An 18,258-nucleotide genomic window follows, 5' to 3' on the forward strand; every position below is an offset into this window, starting at 1 on the left:
TTCTTAAAATGTATATTCCATTGTGTACTGTAAAACAACATACGCTACACACACACAACATATATAAATTATTGAAAAACAATCACTATACACTACAATATTCACGCGCATGCACGAAATGAAAACTGAAAAACTACACTAATATGTAATAAATTAATTTCAACTAATTATACTAAATGGCATGGATATCCCATAAGCAATACGATTCAAATTCAAAATTCACCTGGAAATACCACATCAAATCAATAATAGAAAATATACCATGTTATGCAATGCGAGGGCCTCGTTACGGAGCGGCATGTGTATCGCGTAGCTTTGTAATTAAAGCAGGATACTAGATGGGATGGTTCGGACGAATCAGTGTATGGCTAACACCGGGAGCCGAAGGTTAGATTTTTCGTGGTCGAACCGACATATGTATGACTAACACCGGGAGCCATAATCAACGGAAAGTTTTGCGTGGACGAACCGGTGGATGGGTAACATCAGGAGCCACTACGATAGATTTTGTGGACGAATCGACGAATGACTAATGCCGGGAGCCACTATGGAAATCGTGGACGAACCGATGTACGGGTAGCGTCGGAGAGCCACTAGATTAAAGGTCTAAGGACCTCTCGCAGTTTTCAATTGTCGATACATCTCGAGCGGTAAAGATATGTCTTTGTGGATTTTCTTTGATCTGTTACTAATATTTACTCGAGATGGTTTGTTGAGAAATCAACGAATATAACTTAATAATATGCTATATTCTAATATAAATAAAAGTGATACCAGTTACAATGATTATAAATAATGAATTGGTAAATTCTCGACTCGGCGAGAATATCCCTTCTTGACTTACACGTATAAGTATAAATTGCTCGAAAAGAAATGCAATCTGATCTTGTTTCGCGTTGACGTTCCGACTGGCAGAGTAACGATCTAATTAGTGACTGAAGACAAAAATCAGCTCATTATAAAAAACTAATTTTTGGTGGTGGGGTAGCTAAATAGATTCCTTGGGAACGGAAATGCGTTCGCTTCGCGCCCTAACCCTTTCGCTATCTAAGGGGTGCGCGATAAGCTAAACCGGCGCCACCGTGTCGGCTAGGCTGCATGCGTAACAACGGATAAAAAGAAGACGGATGTACTGGTTAACTAGCAGAAAATCAAAATTCATCATAGAAAACAAACTAAAACTTTATATATAAAATTATATAAAACTTATATACACACACACATGCACACATTATTAGGTCTTCTTTAGAACGGTTTATAGCACGATCTCAAGGGAAGGCTATTTTGAGTTCAGGATTTTCGTTTATTGCTTCATGTGTCAAAGTATAATGCATCCTGGCGATGGTCACTAGAATTATTTTGTTAGCTTTTTAGCAATTCGTGTTTCTTGCGCCCAATAGCTTAAGAACATACCATAAACCAGGAATTTCCGAAGGGTACATGTGGATGTAACGATCCGCTGACCGATGAGTCACTCGGAAGAAATTCTGAATTTTTTGAAAGCTTCATCCACCGCACGCGACCGTTTCCCACCCTTCCAGGGTGGGGACGCGCTGAGGGCGGTGAAGGCGATGGTCGACACGCTGATTGGTAAGTGAAATTGTTAACTATTAACCAATCAGCGTGTACTAAATCGAAAGCGCTTCACGGAAGCTCGAGACGTGATTGCGAAAGTCAGTCTTAAACGGGAACTTATCTTGCAAAGAACCAAGGAGCAAACAGCTCACATTCAGTTACTAATTACGCGGTCACAATAGTTTTTACAAGTGCCAATCATATTGAGTGGTCCTTCGAAACAGTGTACTTTGTCGGCACACATAATAGCTCGCATGCAAATTTGGAAGTTTTTTAATGCTTCGTGATTTCCAATTCGGTGATAGTAAAAAAGGCAGACACTAGTTTCATACATGGTGCGCTTTGTTTTTATCATATTTCTTTATATATCTTTCTATCTATAGTTCCTTTTCTATTATAGTTTGCACTTTGAAATCGTTAACTGATGTTACGTTTAGCTTCACTTAAGGAAATATGCAGTCATGGGAGCCTAAAAGAATGGAGTAAATCTAACATTTTTGTTCAACATTATCATTGTACATAGTTGTACAACATTATCGAACTCTATGTCCAGCGGAACCTTGTTAGCTTGCACCCAGCAGTAAAAGTGACTGGAATATAAAAAATAAAAAATTTTTTTTGTCAGCTTAAATAAAAATAGATTATCTTCAATGTAGCACAGGATTTTTCAATAATTTTGAAAAATGAGAAAATGGCAGCTTGTTAAATACAAAACTTTCGTTTTCGCTGAAAAAAATCAGATTTAAATGTTTATAAAAATTCAACGAATTAAGATATAAAAAAAATCGTATGCTACATTGTAGATTGTTTTATGAAGAATAATATGTAAAAATTTCAAGTTAAACGGACGAAGAATTTTGGAGATCTATACTGGGTGCAAGGTCGAAAAATATAGTTTCGAGAAGAACGCATCTAAAATCTGTAATTCCGGGTCCATCAACAAATTCTTTTGTCTCTAAAAAAATCGTCAGATTCCTGTTTCTTAGCTGCTCTCAGCAGTTGTCGAGCTTCTTTCGAATTTTCCAAAGCCCAAACCTTCGCATGTGTTAGACGTCCTTCGTCTATTTCTTTACAAATATTGTATGCATTATTTCCAATCATTAAATTCATAAGTTGCATCATTAATAGAATATTTCTATAATCATTAAAAATACAGTAGTGCACGCATAAGCGTCCGCATTTTTGTACACTTAAGCGTCCGTCGCTGTCCCCACCAATTCTTGGAAATGGGACTTCGAAGTGGAGTTCGAGCGTGCCGAGTGAAACAAAGTATTCGATATCGACTCCTGAATGTGAACAACTGACACTTGATAGGTATATCGGTTAAATTCGCAGAAGTCACCTCCCCACTTAAGAGTCCGCATTCGGTCTCGACTGCGGACGCTTATGTGTGCACTACTGTGCTAGTACCAATAAATGCCGCAATGTTAACTATTCTTTTGCTACGAAATGTGGTTTTTTAAGCAATTGTCCAATATACTCTGTTAATACAGTTTAAAAATGTACGGTAAGGTAGTTTTTCTAAAATTATGTCAATAAGCAAACGTAAAAAATCATGTTAATGACAAGAAATTAAACGAAATCTTTCCCTTTTAACAGCGTTACATTGCGTACTCCATAGTACCTTCAATATGGTTTAAAAACAATATCGACAAGTCTCGTATACGACTAAATGGCCTTATTCATACCTAAAGAATAATAAAATAATAGTAATATTAATAATAATATTATAATAATTATTTATAAATAATAATATTTTATGTTCCAGCTCCTTATAACGCTAATGTTAAAGACTTCATCATGCAAAAGAGCTCATTTTGTAGGTAGAATTTCAAGGAATGTGGCCATATTTTTTTTTTAAATTTGAACCTAACCTCTAGCCTATTACAGAGGAATTTACAAAATAAGAATTTGTTTATGATTTTCAGTGTTATAAAATCAATTTTTCAAATAAAAAAAATATTACTGCAATAGGACCATCCTTCTAGATTAAAACAAAAAAAAAGTGAGCTCAATTTTTCCAATAGTTTCTGCGATAAAAATTGATAAGCACAAAAATTGCTAAATTCAAAGGTCAGTATTTTTTAAACAAATTCGAAACCAGCTAAATGATAACTTAACCCCCCCCCCCCAATTTCACGTATACTACATTATTTTTTATTTGTATCAAAATGATAAATGATGAACCTAATGTCGACGTCAAAAAGTGATCGATTTGACGTGGATTCACCCTTAGATCAGCACATGTCGTGCACCTTCGGCCAGCTAAGTTACCCAACCGAGTATACGCAGCGATAATGTAACGCTTACAGTTGCATTTTGCAAACTATTTTGCTTACATCGCGTTATTTCTCATAAAAGGTATTGGTAGAATTGCTTTTACAGTTAACATTCTTTTGTATCTTTAGTTCTCGAGTTATTGGAACTATTAGGTCATGCCATAAGTTCTTGTCCAATTTTATAGTTTAGATCAATATTTCCAATAAACCCTTAAATTTGATAAGAAAAGAAAAGCAAAATGTAACTGTCTTCTCATTTCACAACTTTTTCCTATTTTTTTAGTAAGACCATTATGTCGTCCCTATAGAATTTCCTTGGATTTTCATTAAAATATTATTCGCTTTCGGCACGAACTTATGGGATGACCTAATACATATTATACAATACTATACATTACTGTGTGCCTATGCTAACCGATAAGCGTTCTGAATTGTGTGCTATTTACTTGCTATTTTTCAACTGTATTGTCATCGACGATTCTGCTTGTCGACTCGCTTTTTCCTTTGACTAACTGCATGCTGATAGGCGATTCCTAAAAATACCGAAACGCCATTCAGCGTGTCTAACAAGAAGAGTGCAAGGTCTTCGGGACATCGATTTAGTTGAAACTTTGCATACTAGTAGATTTGATCACTCTATGAAAATATGTATAGCATTATAGGCGCAGATACTCGATAGTTTTTCAGATATTTATAATTAAAGTTTCATCATTACAACAAGCATAATTTTAGTGCAAAGGTCTTCATATGTATCATTGTGATGTGATGGTAACGTACCAAATTTGTACGTCGTAACCAGGGCTTAATACCTTCTCGAAGAATATTTTTTTTCTTCCGATTTTGCTATTCGAATTAACCTCTTGGCTACAGCTGGACTTTCCACGGTGCTGTATCTCTGTACGGCACGGTTTGACGCGGAATGCGCGTAAATAGTAGTACTGCGATTTGTGTCTAGTGATGCTTTCCACTATGAAATTACATCAGAATAGAGTTTATTGAGAATAGATTATATTTTGAATTTTTTTCTCCTACTGCGAGTTTCTCTGTTTAACGTAGGCCTAGGCCGGGCCATAAAAGCCATGGGTCCGTTGACCGTGGGGCGATGCCGAGTATATAACAAATGTTTTTCCGCATTTTATGTAGTCGTGCGACAACCCCGAACTGAGTAACTGTTTTTCACTCGGGTTTTCGCCTCCGTCTTTCTGTATTTCATTTCTATCAATAAACGTTTTTTTCTCTGCAGTCGATTGAGTCAATCTTTATTCGCTAATTAAAGATCCTCAATAGAGTTATACATAGATGAATCAATTATAATTTATTTATACGCGAAAGCCACTATAGTGGCGTTCAGTAGCTATGCGGTTAATTATATTTTACACGTGAAAATGCATATAGGTGACATAACAGCACCCTTCTCTTGCGCCCTCAACGCGCGTTACCTTTGTAGGGGGGTGGGTCTCGACTGGAAGTGGCGAATGTTAGGCACCAGCGCGGAATTTCCTCCAGGTTTGACCGCTTCGGTCTCTTGACCGTTACAACTGAAACTCTGATTCACCCTTCGGAAGGCCGACTACACGGCACTTTCGTTGAATTCGTCTCAACAAACGCTATAAAAAAAGTTACTTGACATTGATATCTCTCCCACTACTACACCTACAGAAAAATTATTTAGACCACCTAATGCCCCCCTATAACTTTATAGAACACTTTTTTCATAACTTCAATCCCTCGTGAAATATTCCACCGTTTCCAGTTAAACGGAACACCCTGTACATAGCAACTCCGAAAGCAGTAGTACATTATTGCTATTACTAATATCTTTGTGCGATTCACAACGTGTTTAGTCTCTTCAATAAACCTTTCGTTAAGGTTTTAAAAGTATTCTACACAATTCTACCACCTGGAATCGAACACGTGCACACGTTAGTTTGTCGAACCCATCGAGTAATTACGCTCGTTTGTTTATGCTTCTTTATGTACAACTAGATGTATTACTGAAACATGCGAGAAATGAAAAGAGGAGAAAAACTTCGCTCATTTGCACCGGGTTTAAACTATTGAAACGTCATCAGTAGCCTTGTGATTTTAAGATTACACATGTATGTACAGCTAATCGCAAAATTGAGTGTACACGCATATTAGAAGTATGTTTATTTAGAGAATAGAGCAATAACATAACTTTTTGTCATATAATTTTTTTATTTATGCAATATATTCCTTTAAATCAAAAAATATTGAACAAAATTTTTTAAATATATAATACTACGTATATACTTAAATACGTAAATACTGAAATATGTAATACACGGCGAATTGTACCCTTTGACACAGATTTATCAAGTCTTGAGGAAACATCTACTGTTAATTTTGGTACACTGGTATTAGGTTTAATTTTAATTTGTCGCACAATACATATGTATATCGTTCGTCATATTCGGAAAGAATTTTCTTTCTCCCTCGACTGCTTCTATTTTGTAGTGTACCTTCGTATCTAAATTTATTAATTATTTTATGTACAGTAGAATGAGTTCTACCAATTATACTGCCGATTTCCCGAAGAGACTTCCCTTTGGAATATAAATTAACAATAATTTGACGAACAGAAACGTCTGTTTCCTTTCTTTCCGGAGCCATTGTTGTAACTGACGCAAAATAACAAACGAAGATTAAAACAATGGACGTAATGTATTTTGCGATGTTGCATAGTAGTCTTTCTACAATAAAATTGGAAAACAAATGCATAACAATATTCATTTTTAGGGGATTCCTATTCTGTACGCTCAATTGAAGATTAAAATAATGGACGTAATGTGTTCTGCGATGTTGCGTAGTAGTTTTTCTATAATAAAATTGAAAAACAAATGCATAACAACATTCATTTTTAGGGGATTCCCATTCTAAAATCGTTGCATGTTTGGAAACAATAAGGAAAATAAAACTAGTTTACTTTTTTAAAAAAATTTATTTAGCAGTCGAATTTAAACAGTGGTACAATAAAGGTAAATATTTAAATTTACTAATTATTGCAATTTTCTTTGCTATATGTTAAGAAATATAGATTCAATGCGAGTGTACGCTCAATTCTGCGACCAGCTGTATATTGAGATTCATTCGTTCTTCTGAACCAAAATCATTATTAACAGTGGAAATATATTACGCTCTTTCTTAACACATATCCACCCGGCATTTGTTGCATCGCCATCGCCCAAAGGCCGGCATTTTTTACACAATTTGTGGATTCGCTATGCTTTATGTTGAAACAACATAACTTTTAAATCATATTTTAGTGAAATTTGGGGAAATGAAATGAAATGAATTTATATTTATTTCTGTATTTTATATTTTTTTTTAATTTTTTCGTTGCAATTGGGGAAACAAGTTCCAATATAAAGGGGAGTGTTACAAAAGTCACATACGTAGCTAGTTCTACTTTTTTTGTTGTTTAAAAAGAAACGAGTCATTTTTTTACTGCAAAACGCAAATCACGAATTTTCGTTGGTGATTGGCTGTGAAATAAAGAATTTTCGTCATCCAGTCGGATATCACTTCTTGGGTAAAAATTGGATATTTCAAGGAAAAATTGCCATACTGTTTGAGGTCATCAAGATTTCAACCTAGTTTTGTACCCTTTTTACATTTGAAAAATTTCTATAAGATAGAATGCGTTGCATCAAAACAAATAGAATCTGGGCTACGTGCTGAACTAGGATTCTTCACGTCAAATAAGAAAATATTTTTTGCGCGCAGGAGAATTATATCCATGGATATAAGTATTACGGTGGTGTTGATACTAATTAAAATACTGACAATGTAATAATAAAAAATGACACTTCTGTGTTTCTGACACTAGCTAATAACGAGCGAATCAATTTTTGCACTGATTTAATCTGCGATACAATTCTTTTTTCTGTAGAATTAATGTAATTTATTCTAACGACATACAAATTATGAGTTGAATCGATGATCCAAATATCATAGTCTTCCTTCATAACATAAATCATATAAAGAGATAAGACATTGTTTAACGGTTGATATCACTTTATTGTGCTCTATCCTGAAAGGAGGAAAGTTTTGATTATACGATAATAACCAAATTAACCGAAAATAAACCATTGTAAGTGAATTTCACTTTAGGTGAACAACAGTATGTTACACATAAAAGGAAAATATTTGATACATAGCAGTAGTTGATATATGTATGAAATATTAGAACATAATTCTTCGTTCGTTTTAATCTTGTTTGAGTGTGTCTATATTTCGTGACCGCAACAGTTATCTAACCATCGTCTAACTTATATTTCCGATGTTATAAGCAGAATTATTCTTCCAATATTTGTTAAAGTGAGAATTCTCCGGGTTACTGAATTTACCTGGAAATATCGACCATTGTAGCATTTTGAATAGAAATGTTAGTGTAATTTAAATTCACATATGAAATACATAGTAGACGATTCGGGATTACAATGTTAGATCAGATCACAGGAGCATAGACACTTTTTTTGGATCAGTTACGCAAAAGTGTTTTAAACCAGTTGCAGTTATTCGAACACATTTGTAAAATGTTATATACTGGAACAGACTTTTGTAAAATACATTTATTTATAATTACATTAATGAAATTGATGAAATTATATACATCAAATATAAATATTAATATTAATATTTTTTGTACCGTTACATTAAAAAATTTCTTAGCTAAATTTTTATAACCGTTTGAATTACATTGTTACAACGATTTACTTTAAAGCATCGAGTTAATCACCATTGGCTTCTCAAGTAAATTATTTATTATTTAACGGCCATACAAATTTTTGTCATTTAGTGGTGTTAAGTCTAAATATTAAGAAGAACTCCAAATATAAAAAGATAAGCATCAATCAAGCAGTTTGGCACCGAAATTTTAAAAAAATCCAAAAAGTGCAGTTAACCACTTTAGCCTGTGAACAGCTCAATTATTGTAAACATAAGTTACATTAGAATATTCTATTGTAGTCAGAAAAATTTTATTAACGGAAAATTTCATATTTAATTTATTACTTAGGATTGTAAAATAGAAATCTATGAAAAATTCTTGTTTCAATAAAATATATTTCGCATGATAATCAGTAAAGTATTTTTCTATTTGGTAAATATGAAACGTTCAAGCTATTACTTCAACTGAACATTTTCTATAAAATGATCGATAAACTGTAGAAACACTATGAAGAATCTATTTTATTCACGATTTTATAGAAATGTTTCTTGTGTAGGTGTAATGGCCATTTACGCCACCATAATTAAAATTAACGTTTTATAATTATTCAACACGTTATCATTACGAAATCCTAAGTTATGTTTGTAGAATTGCTAATTAATAAAACTTAATTGGCGGATTTGTTGTATTATTACAGACTGAAGATTTAAGGCAATTCGAAATGAACCGACATTTCATATTTTAGTTCCAAAAAACTTCTATTTCATCAATACTGAAAATCACTTGTCTTGTTTTGTCACAATTTATTGACTGACTATAAACATTTATTCCTGATTAATAATTGTTTTATCTATAATTATTTGAGATTAAGATTTAAGATTCAGAATTGATTAATTCTTTTCGAAAACATATTAATGTATATTCCAACTCAAAAATTGAAAAGGTTAGCCAACTGATAACTAAATATGTAGGAGTTGCATGTTATAAACTTATGTTATAATATCATTAAATCAATAATTATAAAGTATACTTAGCAGTACATTAACACATGTAAATACTAAGTTTACCAATAAAAGTATCGAAAGACAAGCAAATTGTATACAAGGTGGACCACCTCAATTATTTGTGTTATTAGTGGACCGATCAAAATTTCTTTTGTCACAGATGATACGATTTCAAAGGATCTTCAAGATGATCACCTTAGATTCTTTCCGTCTCTTTTTAAAATAAGTTTCCAAGGCTGCTAGCAGACATTGAGACAAATTCAACGACCACAATATAATACATTTTTTCATATATAAAATTTATACATAAAAACATTAAACGTGGCCTTGAAAACTTATTTGAAAAAAGGACATAGAAAAAATTTAAGGTCACTACCTTGGAGATCTTTTGAAACCGTATCCTCTACAGCCAAAAAAATTTAGAACGGTATACCAATAATGAAAATTATTGAGATGGTCACGTTAGGAGGACAACCCAGTATATACTTAAGTGTATTTTTAGTAGTCTGAAGAAAATCTTTATTAGTCTTGCAGTACCTACATATTTATCTTAAGTACAGCATAAACCAAACGCTATTTTGCAACTTATATTTTTATTCCTTTATTTCGGTCAAATGCAAAAGTATCGAATGCTATTTATCAGAGGATATGCAATTTGCAAAGAATTTATACTAATCAACATGTTTTTACTAAAATTTCTTTATAAATGTGTACATTTGTTAGCAAAGTTTCATTCTTTACTTTCTCTGAAATCTTTGGTGATTCTATGAATTTTACACTATTATTGTAACATAATATATATATTAAACGACAAATTTTTTCATTTACAGGACGTAAAATGAAGATCCTAGCAGCTTTGCTGCTATTAACGTTAGTCTTACTGGTTCACGTGGTTTCTTCAAATACAACTCCGTCGACCACTGACACAACTGCGAAGTCATCGGAAAATTCTGTACTGAAAACAAGCGATGCATCGGATGTGGAACCTTATGCTACAATTTCATCCGCAAATGGTCAAGCAAAAGACAAAACGTCTTCTTCTGACGATGAAAAGTTAGCGCGAAAATTGAAAGACTACGGTGACGATCTCCTGCATTTGAAACCTATCCTGAGTCCTAAGGATATATTTCTACAAGAAATTCACACTTTGAGCGAAGAAGCTTCTACTTCTAAGGTGATTTAGAAACTTTTCCGTAGAAATTAATTTAGCCCCTTGCGTTGAAATAACGTCTGTCAGATGTTCGACATTTTACAAGTTACAAACGTCACAGACGTCTACCGAATATCGCAAGTTGCTTTGATCAGCAAATTAGGATAGTTAGCAACATTTATTTAAGTAGCCTGTTCCGCACTAAATAGATACGATCTAAGTTTGAAATGTGAGTAACTTATTTTTCAAAAGTTAGCGTTCTTTTATCAGTCTTCAAGGGCCTCAAATAACACAAAAGTTAAACTTCGTAGAAACTTCTTACATTACAATAATCGAGTATATCCTAAATAGATGCCTATTGATTAAGTGACAACACAAGGGGTTAAAAGAAGAGACGTATACATATGTATGTTCACTTCTAATAATTGTCTAATATCAAATAGTTTATTAATCCAGTACCATTGTTTAAATTGTAAAAATTACTAATCTGTATGATTGTTAAAATTATAATATGAATGTAATCTATTAGAAAAATAACGTCGAGGACAGATAAAATGAAGAAAATATTCCATTCATTAATCCTCTGGCACATAGTAACGAGTCAGACTTGTGACACAGATTATATTGAAGTTGAAAATTAATTTTAGTTGTAACTTTAGTTTTAATTTGTAATACTGAGGATTGAGATCTAAATAACGTATAATATTAATAAAAAATGAACAGCTTACATGCATAGCCAGTACAGATATCACAAGGCAAGGAGTTAAGTAGAATTATTAAAATTCTCATTAGACCAGTTCAAATTAATAAATAAGTCAATATCCTTTTTCGTTTGAAAACTGATAAAGTTTACGTTTCCCAGAAAATTCTCAAATTGTTCAAGGATGAACTTGAATGACATTAGCGATGAAAGTTTGAAATCAAACTATTTGCAGATTTATGAAGAGCTTGTACAATCCAGAAGGATTAAACTTTCAAGCTCAACTTCGACTGCAAGACCACTAACAACGATAATCGACGTTAATAATACGACGGAAGACAGTGCTGTAAAGAAACTGTTTGAAAACGAAGATACACCCTACGACGATGATTTGGACGAGGATGAAGAAGACAAAAGCGACGAGGAATACTACGACCCTAATGAAATCACGCGTGAAAACGAGGAAGAGCCTGAGAGTGACGATCAAATGAAAACACAGTGTCCTGATTATTGTAGATGTGCTGGCGAGTATGCAGCTGTGATAACTGCAACGTACGTTTCTAATCTTCCACGATAACATTATATAATTTAATTATTTCCTTTATATTAAAGGAAGATAATCACGACGTTGATAATTTACAATTCAATGTGCAATAACACAAGTGCGATTGACATTTTATTTTTTCAATCGCATTTTATGGACAAAACATTCCAATATTTGTTAAAAATGTATCTATAAATGTATACTGCTTTTTGTGTACAGGTGCTCCAAGTTTGTGGAACATCAATCTTTCGGCACAGGTATTGGTCACTTACACATAAAAAATGCTGGACAAATTCGCCTCGGCCCTCATGCATTTAAATCACAGGGTCTCAACAAATTACAATCGATTATGATTACTGACACGAAAATCGTCGAATTAAATCAGACTGCGTTCGATGGCGTACCATATTTGTTTTCTGTGAATTTAACACGCAATGAACTACAAAATATCCCTCCAAATATTTTCCAAAGCAATAAACAGCTATCCTTGCTTGCCATCTCTGGAAATCCGTTGAAGTATTCGCAAGATTCGAAATTAACAAAACATGGCCTATTTGATGCACCATTGGTCACAGAGTTTGACTTCTCCTTTAATGGACTAACGAAATTGAAACGTACGGCATTCTCCAAAATGGAGAGTGTCGCTTATGTTAATTTAAAAGGCAATAAATTGAGGGAAATTGATAGCGCAACATTCAGTATGATGGACGCACTTGAGGAAATTAATCTCTCGAACAATTTATTGAATGAAATTCCCAGTGGTCTGTTTGATAACAGTGAAATCCAAACGCTTCATATTAGTGGTAAGATTACGTTAATCGTAGAAACTTTTATATTTAAATAATTCACCATACACTTTTATAGAGAAACTTGTCTTTGTATAAATACAAAAAAAAAAAAGAAAACAAGAATTTCTCCTTTATTCAATTTTAATAGATTAAATTTCATGCTTACAATTTTTAACCATTAAACTCTTAACAATACGTATTAATAAAAATCAACATCACTCGATAATTAGTTATGAACTTAGTAGTCAATAATAATAGACATGCTTTCGAAAGTATTATTTAATAAATATATGTTTAATTTCCAGACAACAATTTGTCAAATTTGAGTACCATACAAGCACCGAAACTGAGAGTATTAAATGCATCTAACAATAAAATCAAATTAATAACGAAAGAAGATCTTTCTGGTGTACCCTTATTAGAACAGTTGATAATTAAATCGAACGGCATCAAGAGAATTCATCAGCACAGTTTTTCTAATCTCTATCAACTTACAACTCTCGATATTAGTGATAATAAACTTACTACTTTGACGGAACATCATCTAAGGGCTAATTCAAGATTACAAGTTTTATTGATCAACAACAATCCTCAATTAGAAACCTTACCAATTTTCAGTACATCTGGCCTTGAGTATAATACGTTTAGGTAAGAATTAAATGTTCTGTCGTATTGTATGCTGTGTTCCTTTACAATTTTTAAATGATCAGATTAGAAGATTAGAATTTTCATAATAAATGGACATTCCTAAATGGGACTGCCGACGTAAATTTTGAACAATTTTAATTTTCACATACTAAAGATTTTATTTCTTTTTTAATAACTTTCTTTTTTTCTTTAGTATGCATAAGTATAATTACGTAAATTTACATTTTTCTTTACTATGTATAAGTACAGTTACCTACATAAGTTTGTATTAACATTACATGTATAATATACATAAATAATTGCACTATAACGACATATATTTTTACAGCGTATATCGATTTGAATGCTCAAATTGTGGCTTGGATCTCCTCCAAGCAGGAACTTTCAACGCTATGCCAGCAATAGCACGACTGAATCTCTCCAAAAATCGTCTAACTGGTTTACCAGATGGACTCTTGAGTTCTCTACCGTCTTTACAGGTCCTCGATCTTTCTGACAATATAATTCGTTCTTTGGAAAGCAACATGTTCCGCGATGCTATTAGCTTAACGAAAATGAGTCTCGCGGGTAACCCCTTGGTAACATTACAAGTAACACCATTCCTGATGGCTCCCAGTCTTATGAAACTCGACGTGAGCAGATGTAATTTAGAGAGAGTTTGGAACGAAGCTCGAGTTCCACTGACTAGTTTAAAGTACGTAATATGTTTATTACATAAAAAAAACTTTCCTCTATATTTGAATATACGTAAAATTGAAACCTTTTTAATGAATTAACTAAAAAAATTAGTTAAGTGTATTATAAAGCTAAAAAATTTTTTAACGATGTTATCATTATGAGATAATGTTATTATTTTTTATCATTATTATTATCCTAGAACCTTGTCTGTTCGGGACAATAATTTACGTCAAATTACCGTTGAAGAGCTGAGAGCAACGCCAAACCTTGCTAGTTTGGATTTGACACACAATCCTCTCGACTGTAATGCGGAGTTTAATGAAGCTATACAATGGCTCACTGAATATGGCGTAAAGCCATTTGAAACGTCAAGGTATTTGTTAGTTTTTTAAATATTATTATTTCTTTAAGGTACAATAGTTCTTAGATGTATAATCAGGAAATGGGAGATCCAATTGTGATCACTTAAAGGGGTATTCTAATCTAGAGTGTCATTTTTTTAGGTCTTTTAGAGATTTTTTTTTTACAAAGAAATCATAAGACTTTGTAGTATCGATTTGTCGCACACATATTTATTTATATTTTAAGAATATTCACCATTTTTCGTAAGTGAAAATAATCAAAATTGTCCAAATTATAAGTTATTTAGTACGGTCCCTTAAAAAAAAAAAAGTGTTCTACTGGCTGACATAGTTCGGATCGCTTTTCTTATCCGAAACGAGAAAGCCCAAAAGATTGTTGATTAGTATGAGTGTGGCTGTGGTGTGAACCAAGATAAAACTAATATCGAAAATTTAAAAAATTTGAAGTTTGAATATCGATTTTCTCCATTTTTTTTTTTTCGTGTTTTGTGGGCTATAAAATCAGGGGGGAAAATAACGTTTTGATTTTTCTGGTTGCTGCAAAACGGCACATCTACTGAAGGTGTACGCAAAATTTGAGATCAATCTGTCACCTAGAACTTCAGATATCGTGTCATGCATTTAAAGAAACACAGTTTCAAGAGAAACGCGTTTAACACGTTCCGTGCCGCGTGGGTCGCATACGCCCCACTCTGGTCTTTTATCTTGAACGTTACCTTTTTCTCGATAACAATGATTTTTGCAATCTTATAAATATTGGAAGACATGTAGGGCAAAAAGCAAAACTGTTAGTCTCGACAATGTGGGACGCATACGACCCACGCGGCGTGAACGGAAAGTCACCGAAAATCGGTCCGGCACGGAACGTGTTAAAGTGATTATATGTACTTTCGACTAATCTGTCAGCCTAGGTCCATACAGTGGACCTTCCTCTTATTCAAAAAAGTCCTGCTCAGCAGATTTTTTTCTCTCTTCGCGTAACCCTATCCTTCTTTGGCGGCTTCTGTCAACCGACTCTCGTATCAGGAATTTACGTGCGTCTCTGCTTGCTGGCTAATAGCCACTCCCAATACAAACAAAAACATGGAAAACCCCTTCTTCAATATATACCGACGACTAAAAACGTGGCGATTTCGACGATTGCTGCTCCTGAATGTATATGTTTTGGAACGAATATTCAAATCAACAAATTTAACGATTCGTTATTATTTTGTATTTCCGCTTCTAATCATCTCTTCAATAATTTGTCTGCAGATGAATCTTCGTAGATTGGTTTAATTACTTCTAAATTTGATCACTAAGAGCTGGTTGAACGTCGATGGATATTACGTCGTACACTGCGGGCTGTGTGCAGTGTTCTGTAAATATCTATAACTTCGTTACTTTTACGAATTCAAGCAAATCCTTCCACAGATATCATTTCGAGAACCTAAATTTTCAGGAAATTAAAAAAAAATTGATGTTTTGAGAAATCTAGATTAGAATACTCCCTTAACGAGGATACAGTACCATATTTTTATTGTTGGTGATTTATTGATCAGTTGAAAATTAAACGCGTCTTACTGCTCTCATTGTCAGTAAAAACAGAGGTGAAACTTTAATCGGGGAAAAAGTGTAACCAGTTATACTATACTAGAACTCTCTCATAAGGATAATCAAGAATATCATTTTTCTAACTGAAAGTGGCATCAACTTTTAAGTTAAAACTTCGAAGTTATAATACTTTAATTTTTACCAAAGTTTGCTTTCAATTAATTATTACAGTGATATCTATACAGTTATGAACAAAGATTTGCAATTTGTAATTTTTTGAATAATAGCCATTTTCGCGATATTTGCAATATTTTTCAATTTTTCACGTGCACTCGCGTATAATATTACAAGGTGTAGAGTGAGCCACATAAAGTGATCCAAGTTACTTTTTCGAAAATTATTAGAGATCAATTTTTATTTTATTTTATTTTAATTTATGCTTCACCATCTAAATACATATATGTATGCTTACCTTAAAAGATACCGGTATCGTATTCCCTAAGGAAGGTGGCAGCAGCCGATCCCCAGATTCTTTTATCGAATGACATGAGTAATATAAAACGTTACGCCATACTTCCTCTGCTATACAAAATATGAGTGAATATTTCAAACAAATATTATGTATTTTCAAGAACGCTAACTAAGTCTGCAAAATTTTGTATGTCCTTCCATAAAAACGCTAGTGCATCATTTAGTGGATTACCATTACCTGCCAAAGAAGTATGATGCCTAAATAGTATCCCTTATATCACATAATAGATCTCATTGTATCCTTAAAATGTTATATGAAAATTTGTTTCTATTAAAACAGTTTTTGAGAAAATAATTCACAATACATTAAAAAAGAATTATTTAATTCATAATTCTCTACATTGTGTTTGAGTAAAATATATATTTCTTTCAAAGTATACAAGAATAAAATAATAAAATAAGTTCAATAATATTAGACCATTTTACTAAATTATCCATGTCACTTAAAAACACTTTAAACATTCCTTGTTTAATATATAATACAAATTTTCTATAATCACACAGTGGTGTACAGTACCATTGTACTTCTATAATCTTTTATAATTTACAGATATATAAGCAATTATGCTAAAGATGACAATTATCAAGATTCTGAAGGTATTAGCCAATGGATTGATTTCGCAAATGCAGTTTGTGATGATATTAATGATGGACCACCAGACAGGACTATTTCTCTCAAGGAAAAGAATTCGAAAGATTTTGGGGGCGGACTGGACACATCTGAAGATTCAGATTTATTAATAAAAAATATTATTGAAAGCGATGGAGAAGTATGTACAAATTTAGGATATTTATTTTAATTATCTTTCTTGATGCTCTAAAGATAGAGCTAATGAATTGTTCGTTTGTATTAGGAATTACTGAAATTGCAAATTGATCATGGACTGCAGTCAAATGAAGAAATAGAAAAAGCCTGGACAAGTCAAGACCAAGAATATGAAGACTTTGTTGCCTCAGAGAATGTGGAATATCATCCCTGGTATACTAGTGCTTTTTGGCCGGTAGTTATCGTAATCGTCATAACATTGATGATTCTTCTGTTAACGGTACATGTTGCAATTCATTTGGCAAAACGACGTGGTCACGGTCCTGTCATTAGGCCGCCTATGATCCTTCGACAAGGCTTCATTGATAACAAGAATTGCGGTTTAGTTTACAAACCTCTTCAAGAAGATATCGCAACACCGCATGTTCCGAAAAGAGGAAGCTTTTATTCCAGTAGTACATTCCATTATGACAAAATCGTACCAGAAAGCGTTTAAAATTCTTTACAAAATATAATTAAGTAATCAATTATTCAGCAACCGACTTAACCAAATAATTTGATTTAACCAAACGTTAAGGAAAATTAACCATTCTTAAAAAGGTAGAAGATATTTTAAATAAAACCGATGAATAATTTAATTACACTTAGAAAAACGTGCCATGCGCAATAATATTAAATTTTCATCGGTGGGTCCTCAATTGAAGGAATTCTATGATTTCTAATAATTTACGAAAAGTGTATAAATTTTTACAATATTATAAAATATTCACAAATACTAATAACATTGACGAATGCATTTTGAAATATGGTTAGAACAACTAAGCAATCGCTAAAGCACGTTTTTCAAGGTGCTGTATGTTTTTGTATTTCCAAGGTTTAAAGAACATGTAGAAATGTTTTGAAGTATTTCGTACATTTAACACAAAATCTTTAACTACTTAAACAGTCAATTTTATTTGCTACAAATTGGGGGAATAAAACAATTCTAATTATTTACAATTTGAATT

At 32.8% G+C, this 18,258-nt stretch overlaps 1 protein-coding gene across 1 annotated transcript in view; it reads left to right on the top strand.

Moving 5' to 3' along the window:
• The window catches only part of LOC108572146, a 31,636-nt gene extending 13,823 nt beyond the window's left edge, over window positions 1-17,813 (top strand). The window contains exons 2-9 of the mRNA XM_017934341.1: window positions 10,382-10,725; window positions 11,637-11,953; window positions 12,165-12,748; window positions 13,039-13,381; window positions 13,710-14,075; window positions 14,259-14,432; window positions 17,036-17,255; window positions 17,340-17,813. Of these exons, the coding sequence (XP_017789830.1) occupies window positions 10,390-10,725; window positions 11,637-11,953; window positions 12,165-12,748; window positions 13,039-13,381; window positions 13,710-14,075; window positions 14,259-14,432; window positions 17,036-17,255; window positions 17,340-17,747 (2,748 nt within the window). The 5' untranslated portion in view covers window positions 10,382-10,389 and the 3' untranslated portion in view covers window positions 17,748-17,813. The remainder of the gene's footprint in view (window positions 1-10,381; window positions 10,726-11,636; window positions 11,954-12,164; window positions 12,749-13,038; window positions 13,382-13,709; window positions 14,076-14,258; window positions 14,433-17,035; window positions 17,256-17,339) is intronic.
• Window positions 17,814-18,258: the final 445 nt, after the last annotated feature.

This window comes from Habropoda laboriosa, unplaced genomic scaffold (assembly GCF_001263275.1).
Source record: "Habropoda laboriosa isolate 0110345459 unplaced genomic scaffold, ASM126327v1 scaffold136, whole genome shotgun sequence".
Lineage (NCBI taxonomy): Eukaryota > Metazoa > Arthropoda > Insecta > Hymenoptera > Apidae > Habropoda > Habropoda laboriosa.